The 10,707-nt window shown below is 41.3% G+C and overlaps 2 protein-coding genes across 2 annotated transcripts; both read right to left on the reverse strand.

Moving 5' to 3' along the window:
* Positions 1-7,168: 7,168 nt before the first annotated feature.
* On the reverse strand, positions 7,169-7,807 carry LOC125561012 (uncharacterized protein K02A2.6-like). The gene has a single exon (XM_048723768.1). The coding sequence runs from the start codon at positions 7,805-7,807 to the stop codon at positions 7,169-7,171; it is 639 nt and encodes a 212-aa protein (XP_048579725.1).
* A 1,611-nt stretch (positions 7,808-9,418) lies between these two features.
* LOC125561017 lies at positions 9,419-10,108 on the reverse strand. Its single transcript, XM_048723775.1, has one exon. The coding sequence runs from the start codon at positions 10,106-10,108 to the stop codon at positions 9,419-9,421; it is 690 nt and encodes a 229-aa protein (XP_048579732.1).
* Positions 10,109-10,707: the final 599 nt, after the last annotated feature.

Raw genomic sequence — 10,707 nt, forward strand, 5'->3', positions numbered from 1 at the left:
TTGGATTAATCGCGCCTTCTATGTTTTTGGATGTGAAAAAAGTTTGGGGATAATGTTTTTACCAAACATTGTAGCACTTTTAAATCTTTAGTTCCTGCTGTGCCCGCGATAAGAATCACAGAGAATTTTATTTCTTACATCTAATGGAAAACTATCGTCAACAAATTGCCGAAAGATGTTTACAGTATTTAAACTTTTAGTACATACTTTAATTAGATCGGAAGAAAGCAGACATGATCGACCTCCCTTGTTGATGTCGGCTGGTAGCGCTGGGTAATACATAATTTGACTTTTCAGTTAAATCATATTCTTGTATAAACAAGCAGCTTACAATGATCAAGAATGTCTGTTTTTTACGGGTTTGTATTGGTTCGTACACTTTGTGTAACCAATAATCATTCATCGAATGTTTATCCTTGGTCTAAAGTCTTGTTGTTGTGTGGATTTCTTATTTCAGGAAGTTTCAGTATCGTTACCACATGAAGGTCTCACTACTTTCTTCTCAAACAATCAATTTGAATTATCAACAATTCAGTTATCAACAGTCGAAGTCGAGTTTATATAAAGTTAGAGTTATTTGATCTGATTTTTTAGACTTAGGTACAAGCCGCGCAGCCATATTCTGCAGTCTCGTATTCTGTTTTATTGTATTGCTTAATATTCTCTATCTGTTTCTTCTTAGGATACCTCAGAAATCCCCAAATGGATCCGAAACTGGAAAAAGCATCGAATGTAAAGAACAACTCATTAATTCATCGATTCTTGAGTAAAAACTAATGTCATTCCTATTTGGAAACCGTCGCGCTAATCATTATTTACCACTACCCTTATTATGATAGTTTCCCGCTTCTTCGGTCATTTAACGAAAACGGCTTCAGGAAAATTCTCGCGTGTTGTCCAAAAGCGGACGAAACGATCGGAGTACTGCAGGTCAGGCACGAGAGAGGCTTCTGGGGTTACGAGTGCATTGGGAAGGCAGCCCGATTACATCCGGGCTACGAGGGATACTTAAAAAATTCACGACGACTCTCTCTTCCTTTGGTGGAATGTCCTCGGCGTAGACAAAGACAAGATGTGGGAGTTTGACCAATTGAAATTTACATATGCAATACTAGGAGGTCCTATTCCCCAAGGTTGGGCGTGGAAAAGGGATGATATTCTTAAAAACACAGCCGATGCTTTCAGTGAGCTACTTCCTTTTTATGGATCAACCAGAGCTTCTCAATCTTTTACAAAAACACTGGAAGCATTGACTCGATACCAATTTCTCTATCAGATGCATGGTATGTACCTGGACGCCTACCAAAACAACTTCAAAACTTATCTTCTGTTTTCTTCAAGCATAAAATTTACTTTGAAGCTGCCGTGCCAATTATGATATGTCTTCTGGACTATCTGTCGAATGTCCTCACTCCAGGAGGGATTTACTAGTCCAAAAAAACGGTTACACTGCTGACAGAGATAGCGCGCTTACGGTCGGGAAGGAATTTCGTAAGAATATCACATTTTTACACCCGTTTAAACTTCATGGTGATCCCACTGGACTAAACAGGAATATACTTGCTGAGCTAATTATCTCATAAGCCCAGATGCTTTGCTATAAGAATGATCAGGCAGGAAGGGTTCAAGAATAATCGGTAAAAAGTTAGGAAAAGTACGGCATCATTCGCGTCGATTACCAAAGCACACTATTTGCTGGTAAAAAATCATTTAGGCTAAGGCTTAAATTTGGAGCATTTTAAGGCTGAAATTGTTCTTAAGGCTGTTGTTTAAGTTACAGTGTATACACAACTAATACCGAGTGAATCAATGGTAGATAATAACACAAAACGCAACTTGACATGTAGGTAAAAATGTTTTCCTGCTATCTTAGCCTTTAATCTAGCATGTTCTAAGAATTTGGCAAGTTCTCAAACTGGACGTTCTTATAAAAAAAAACATTCTTAAACGTTCGTAAAACGTTTGTAAAACAGGGTGGTAAAAGGACATGATCGTCAAATCCGTGAAACGTCATCGAACTGTCCTGAAACGTGATTATTAGCAGTTTTAATTTAGCGCCTCAAAGTCGACGTCATAGGGTTTCCATGGCCATAGCAGGGGGTGTATCACCCATAAATGTAATAACACCCATAAATGTTATAACAACCATAAATATAATATCAGGTCGCCCATAAATGTTGTAACAACCATAAATGTAATAACACGTCACCCATAAATGTTAAAACAACCATAAATATAATATCAGGTCGCCCATAAATGTTGTAACAACCATAAATGTAATAACACATCGCCCATAAATTCGCAGTAATACCAGTATGAACTAAATGAAAGGAACAGTGAACACTTTAAACGAAACACATTATTGTTGCAGTTATGTATTGATCTAAAATATTTCCAGATTATGATTGTACATAGAAATGTTTCTCTATAATTATATATACATATAAGTATCTGAAAAGGGAGGAATGTAGTAATCTAATAACTTAACGATTACGTCATATTAATCGCATGATCACAAATATTGTAATTAGCATATAGCACATTTATGATAAGGGAGGAGTTGAATCACACAATATATACAATAAACACGTACCGTCTTCACTCATGGCTTTCTGATAGTACAACCACGATAAGGTTACAACAGTGTCCTGCTGGTATGCTATTTCAGTACAGAAACTTACAAAAACACAGATTATTTTCTGCAATGTCTTTTCTTTCTGTCTTCCTTTCCTCTTCTCCGCATTTTAGGTGCTTCTTTCCAGAGTACAATGCTCTTTATTATTTCACCGAATGTCTGATTGAAATACGAATGCTACCGGCCAAGAAAAGTGCGAAGAAATTAGGCAAAATCGCTCGACGAAACATGTTTTCTAAACACGCAAAGAATGGCAAAATTTAGCTCTGCTTGCACCCCGTTGCACACATAATCCCTTAGTATAGACTGCTTATCAAAACCTCTAGTCATTGCGGGCCCAAGCTCACCAAATCCTTCACTTGGAGGGTCGGGGAAGGTAAGCATACCAAAAATAGCGTCGAAGGGAAAGACGGGGGATTTGAAATCGCGCAGTAAGTGTACGAATTCTGAGACAAATATGCAATTTTCGCTGCCAAGAAAGGCTTCAAGTCCAAATCAAACATATCTTTTATCATAAATGGTTTCACCAAAATGTGATACCATATAGTCTCACCAAAATCTTTTATCATATAGTTTCATCGAAATGTGAAACCATATAGTTTCACCACAATCTTTTATCACGTGGCTTCACTAAAATGTGATACCATATAGTTTCACCAAAATCTTCTATCACGTGGCTTCACCAGAATCCTTTATCATATAATCATACCAGAATATGATGTCATATAGTTTCACCAAAATCTTTTATCACGTGGCTTCACCAAAATCCTTTATCATATAATCATACCAGAATATAATACCATACGCTGGTGAATAGTATAGGCTTGGCTGGTTTTTTCGCTGCGCTGAAACCGCCAAGTACTATACTACTAATAGTGTCCAAAAGTGCCTTAGTACTCTTTTCTGTTGACCTTAAAGTTATCACCCTCTTGTAACCACGGGCGAGGCCGGTGATGTTTGTCCCGCACTACACACTTTTCACAATTCGTTAAACCCTGTGTTCCTTTCTTTTGTTTGTTTGTTTTTAATTATTTTACAGAACAAGAGTTATAGAAATATTAGTAATAAGGAATTAAAATATATAACAAATAAAGTTTTCTATTGCGGAAAAGGCTCAAGAGAAACCATGGGACTTCTGCTTACTCGTAACAGGAAAGGTTAATCTATACACACGGCCTAAACTTTGGGTTCCCACCGATGTTGTAGCCCTCTGTTTAACTCTAACTCCACTTTGCTACGTTTTCAGGTCATTCATTGTAGAGCCCTGCAATTTTGAGTACGGTTATATAATTTCTAACTCAATGAAACGGAGAAGTACGTATGGTACTAAACTAAAGACTGGATTTACTTTGCAAAGAAAAGTAGGTAATGTTACCCGATTTCGTTTCCAACTGAAGCGCGTGCACAAGCACCTTAGTTTCAAGTTTATGTATCTCCACTAAGCATATAAGTTTAACATTCTATTCAACCAACCAACACATACATTTTATTTTTATGTCATTAAATTGCTTAAATTTGTCGGAAACGTGCCGTGCAGCGATAGAATTCCCTATGATGGCCTTTTGTAGGCCGAAGAACCTGCTTAAAGACTTTCCGGTCCGTGCTAGGATCAAGACGGAGAGAAGATGGCCTCGCGGGAATGTAAAGTGTAATTCAGCATCTAGATGTGTAATCTTTAAGGATAGCTTATAATCTTCAAGGATAAGTTTCTAAAAATGAGGAACACCTTTACTAGTCATACTACGGGAAAGACATTCGTTACCAACCATGACCTGCACTTTAACAGTGATATGAATGTTGTTTATCTGCTCTTTGTAAGGCGTGTGCGATTTCCAATATGTAGGCTTTCCTAAAACCAAGTTTCAGATACGCTTTGATAACCATAAAAGCAGAATAGTTAACTACAAGAAAAGATCAGTGGCTGAGAGGGAGGCCGATGACCTGGTGTACAGGCACTTCAACTCGGATGGACATAGGGGACACACCCGCTGTATACGGGCCAGATTGATCAATCTTCATTTGTCCCAGCTGGCAGCTTTAGTAAACACAGTTTTGTTGCGGCTTTTAGAATGTATCCGTGCTGGTATCTCAAAGGATCGTAGAAAATGGCGTGAATGATCCTTCCTTTAGATAGTTGCATTTGGATTAATCGCGCCTTCTATGTTTTTGGATGTGAATAATGTTTGGAAATAATGTTTTGACCAAACATTGCAGCTCTTTTAAATCTTTAGTTCCTGCTGTGCCCGCGATAAGATTCACGGATAATTATATTTCTAAAATATAATGGAAACTATCGTCAACGAATTGTCGAAAGATCTTTACAGTATTTTAACTTTTAATAATTGTCCGGTATTAAGTGCGCGCGCGCCATAGTTGTACAAGAAAACACATCAAAAGGCGCGCGTTTTTTACTTATAATCGGTTTGACAGAAAAACTAAGTCGGTACCCACATTTATTATTTGCTCAAATAGTTAAATATATACGGAAAAATGACGTACTGAAAGAAAAAAAAAGTTGGGTTGTAGAAGTTTTTGTTATTTCTCTTAAAAGCCATAAAAATACTTGGCGCTTTTTACCGTATGAATAGTGGCGAAGACAATGTCTTCTAGTGCGAATGTGAACATTAGCTACTACGGGTTATTTTTTAGGAGATCGGATTTTGGTAGCCCGACAAACAGAACTAAATTTTCTAAAGACTGTAGGCACTCTTTTTGAAAACTAAGAGTTGGGATTTTTCCTTGCGCGATCAGTAAAAACGCGTCATCTCTACGCCTCTCTGTTGTGAAAACGAGGTCGGTACCCCCATTTTTTTATTACATTTTTATTAAAGCCCTTAACTTCAGTATTGATTATGCCAAGTTTTAAAAAAATCTGGGTTGTAGAACTATTTCAAGGGAATTATCTTAAGTAAACAAATGACCATGGGTCAGGTGTGCAAACACAGCAATTTAAAGGATAGAGTAGCAAAGAATTAAAGTAGAAATCTGAATGAATATATGAAAGAAAGTTTTTCATAAAGCCCGTAAAAGATTTAGCGTATTTACTTAACACTAGTATGTTCTCTTTTGTAATGGCTTGGTAACTACACTTTGACTGTTATAATTACTCTTTCTTTCCAGGGTTTATGAAAACCCCTCTAAGATCAAAATCACGACGAATATCACTATGGGCACATTTCAGCAAACGAATCCATAAAAGGTATGGTATCAATTCGTCGGTTCTAGTTTTAGCGAATGTACTTTCCAAACAAAATCCATCATTGCTAATCCTTAAGTAGAGTGGTTTTCAAAAACCCTTGAAATACTATCTAGTTTATTTAGTACTAAAATACACTGTAATGTCTTTTGTCTTTTTTGTTTTACGGGATTTTGAGAACCACTCTATCAAGTATACTGTAGTAAGACGTTTATTGTGTCTAAGATACTCTAAGGTGCTACCATACAATCGTAGTCCGATCGCTCTAGGAGGCCGCCATCTTACTCCGCCCCAGTTCCCCTAGTCCACTCTGCTACTACAGGTAGCCCAATACTACATCTCCCCTTTTAACAGTAACCTAACATACAAACGTATAACTTATGGTCTACTTCTAAATTGACCTATACAAGTAAATATTATAACATTTTTCTATTGGTAACTAACAGCAGTCATTGTCAATCAGTATTCTTCAATGTATCTGCAAAGTCTGCGGCGCACTCTCTCTGATCGCCTCAGGGTTGGCTGCTCTGGCGTAGAGCACGGCTGTGGTACTCGATTCCCATCGCTTTGTGTGGGTCCAGACATTTCATTGAAGGTCTCTTTCTCGGAGACTGATGGTTGTTGTACCGGGAGAGGGCTTGACTGGCTTTGTATTGCTTCCGGAGTCGTGTATCTCTCGGGAAGTATAGGGGCCCTGTACTGTGTAGCAGCGCATGTTGGCTGAGGGCTTCCTAAGGCTCTTCTCACCTGTCGACGGTTTCGTCTCCCTTTGGTGTTTGTATTACAACCGATCGTGGGGTTTCGTGTGGCCTGATTATCGTCCCCTCCGTCTTTATGTCTGGTATCCATACTCGATCACCTTCTGCTAACTCCTCCCCCTCTGCAACTCTGTGTCTGCGGTCATAGTCTTCCCGCATTTGTCTTCTGTACTCTCTTTCTCTCTTTCTCACTACATCAGTGTCTGGGATTTGAGATTTCAACTCGTCAGGGTGGCACGGTACTCTCGTTTTTAGTTTGCGACCCATACTTAGCTATGAGGGAGAATATCCGTTGTGAAGCGGTGTGTTTCTGTAGCTTAGAAGAGCGAGGTACCCGTCATCGCACTTCTTTAGAAAGTTCTTTATTGTCTCGACGGCTCGTTCCGAATCGCCATTTGACTGGGCGTACCGAGGTGATGAAGTTATGTGATCGAATCCCCATGTTGCCGCAAACTTGTTGAACTCTGCAGAGGCGGACTGTGGTCCGTTGTCGGTAACTAAGATATCTGGGATTCCATGTCGACAAAAGGCATTCTTCATCTTGTTTACTGTATCACAGGCTGTTACATTCTTGCTCACCTAGTATATTTCGATAACGCGCGAATAGTAGTCGATTATGTGCAGGTAGTGTCGGCCTTCATGTTGGAAGAAGTCTGCTCCGAGTTTGGACCACGGTCGCTCTGGGAAATCTGTTCCCTTCATCGGTTCTATACGTTCCTTCCGATGTTTTTTGCAGGTGGCACAATTGCGAACCATCTCTTCAATTTGTTTGGAGATTCCGGGCCACCAAACGGACGATGCTGCATTGTCCCGTGTCTTGGATATGCCTTGGTGACCATCATGTAGGTACCGTAAGATATCTGGCCTGAGACATGACGGAATTACAAGTCTTCGTTCCCTCATCAATAGGCCTTCGTGGGTGGGTAAGCTTCCTCTTTCACCGCAGTATTTCTTCACGGGCCCATAGAGCTTCTGTTTGGTTTCTGGCCACCCATTCTGTACGTAATGCATCACGGCTTTGAATGCGTCGTCTCTCTTCAGCTCTGACCGTATTTCCTCTAGTCTCTTGTCGGATGCCGAAAGGACGTGCCGAGTATCAAAATCGTACCTCATAAGCCTCATTCTGAAACGCTGTATGCGTACCGGCAGCTCATCGATCATCTTGGAAGTAAACAGGGGTACAAGGGGCTTGTGGTCTGTTTCGACAGTGAACTTCATGCCTACCAATCAATCGGACCAGTGCTCTAGGGCCCACGTGGTTGCTAATACCTCTTTTTCTATCTGTGCGTATCTGCACTCGGTGTTTGTCATAGATCTGCTTGCATATACAACAGGACGCATTTCTCCGGATGGCTGCTTCTGCATGAGTATTGCCCCCAATCCAAAGCTGCTTGCATCCGCGGAGACTACAGTCTCTTTCTCGGGGCTATACAGTGCAAGCACTTGCATCATCTTGCGCATTGCCCCAAACGCATGCGCTATTCGTCTTAAGCAGGTCGCGAAGTGGTTGCGTCCTCTCTGCTAGATTGGGACAGAACTTTATTAGTTGGTTCACCATCCCGAGAAATCGTCTCAGGCTAGGGATGTCGCTAGGTACATCCATGTCGACGATAGCTTTCACCTTGGAGGGTTTTACCTTGATCCCCTCGTTATCGATCACCTGTCCAAGGTACTCAATCTTCTTCTCTGAGAACTTACACTTGTCTGGGTTCAGTGTCATGCCGATTTCCGTTATGCGGTGAAGGACGGCAGCAAGTCTCTTATCGTGCTCCGCTTGGTCTTTTCCAACGCCCAGGATGTCGTCCATATGACATAGTGTGCCTTCTAGTCCAGCCAGATCCTGGTCCATTTTCTTCTGAAAGTATTCCGATGCAGAGGAGATTCCGTATGGCAGACGGCAAAACATATACCGCCCAAAAGGAGTAATAAAGGTAGTAAGCTTAGCGCTTTCTTTGCTTAAGGGAACTTGGTGGAAGCCTGAGTTAGCGTCAAGTTTGGAGTAGATCGATCCTTTGGCTATGTTTCCGAGAGTCTCTTACTCTTTCGGCATTTGGTATACTTCTCTTCTGACTTCTTTGTTAAGCTTTGTGAGGTTGACGCATATTCGCACGGTTCCATTTGGCTTTGGTACCACTACTTTCGGTGCGCACCAGCCTGTGGGCTCGTCTACTGGTTCTATCACGCCAAGCTCCACCATCCGGTTTATCTCTTGCTCCACTTTCTTTTGCAGTGAGAGCGGAACTTGTCGAGGGGTTGTCAAACAAAATGGCTTTGCTCCTTCCTTAAGACGGATCGTGTACTCTCCGCTTAGTTTACCTAGACCATTGAAGAGGTGTGGATTCTTGCGAACTATGGTTTCCTTGTTGATGAATGGTTCTTCATTTTGCTGGTTGGCGCTGCAATCGATAGCCCTGACACTGTAGGTATTGGGGATTTCGTGTATTAACCCTAGCTTGCGGATAGCTGGGATCCCTAGAAGCAGTTTTGTTGCACCTCTCACTACGTAGACACATTCTTCGATGCATGCTTCTCCGAGCTGTAGGTTCATGATTGTTTGTCCAACAGTTTCTAGTGGTGTATCCCCTGCGCCTATCAGCTTTCTGTCTCACGGCGAGAGTTTGACATACACCTCTCTGTACACGGTTTCCGGCATCACAGAGACCTGGGCTCCGGTATCAATACCCCCGTTAGGTCGCGTTTCTTCACTCTAAGCTTCACATGCCATCCAGGATCGCGAATATAATCAGTAGATATCTCAGGCATTAATGCTTCGGCCTCACTGACTTGATTTTCGGAAGACGTGATATCGACGTTTTTATCTTGATTCGGTTATGTATTATCTGTTTGAGGGACTGCCAAAACCCGTTCCACGAATGTCGGGTTATGCTCTAAAATCTCACCCTCATGTGCATCTTCTACTTGACTTACTCTTGTATTCGGTTTGCTTCTACATACAGCAGCGAAATGCCCAACTTTGATGCATTTATCACAACGCACGTTAGCTGCTGGACAGTTGATTTTGTCGCGAGGATGGTCTCTGCCACAGTATCCGCATCTATTAGGTGGCTGTCTCCGTTTACTTTTTGTCTCGGACCGCTGTGCATACTGGGGTGCTGTTTTTCCAGGTGCTCTCAATCCTACTCTCTCGATTGTTGCCGTCTTTGATTCTTGTAGTTCCCGACTAGATGCTTCTTTCATCGAGAGGATTGTTATTGTTTTATCGAGTGAAAGCCCTGCCCCTTCTTCGTGCAACTTCAATTTCGACCTATCATCTACACAGGAAAAGGTAAGCTTATCCCTTATAGCTTGGAATTCGGGTGGGAATTTACATTCTGCAGCCCTTCCTCTTACAGTGATTACCCAGGAGTCAAAACTCTGATTTGGTTCTCGTTGGAGCTGGAACCAGAACTTCTCGCGGAGCATTAACTGTGGGTCTCGTTTAGTAAAATATTGGTCAAACTTCTCTATCACCGCCAGTGTAATTATCCGGGTTTTCGCCTTGTATAGGGTCTCCACCATCTGGGTTTGGTTGATCAGGGCGAAATACAAAGTTACTATATATTTCTAGGCATTTGTCTCCAATATGATTGAGCGGTAAACCCACCTTGACTTCGTCAGGCTTCGTGGAGGTGGCAGTAGCCTTCAAATAAATTTCAAATTTTTGCTTCCACTTTTTCCAAGCAAACGCTGGATTTTCGCTCGAAATTCCCAATACTTCGGGTGGCTTCACGAATTGCGTGCTGCTTGCCATCTTCTGACACACCATGTAGTAATTCTTTCTTCCCACTCCGCCTACAACAGTACCACTAAGCGTTGCAACCTCTGCCTCAAGGAAAAGCTGACGATCATCTGCCAACCCAAACTATCAACTCTAAATAAACGCAATGAACTCGTGTCCTCGTGCCGCCACAGAAACAAAGCCCTGCTACGAAACAATTAGAACTGTTAATCCCGTCACCGTTAAATTTTCGCGCTATCAATTTTTCACACGTTCCGCACTGTTAGTTTTCGCCCCGCATATTTAATGTAACTCGCTATTGTTCCTCTTACCGCCTTAGCTAAAACTATCAGTCTATTATTATGTAAATTTCAATGTTAATAGTATATATACGATGGTA

The sequence above is a fragment of the Nematostella vectensis genome, chromosome 1, assembly GCF_932526225.1.
Source record: "Nematostella vectensis chromosome 1, jaNemVect1.1, whole genome shotgun sequence".
Classification (NCBI taxonomy): domain Eukaryota; kingdom Metazoa; phylum Cnidaria; class Anthozoa; order Actiniaria; family Edwardsiidae; genus Nematostella; species Nematostella vectensis.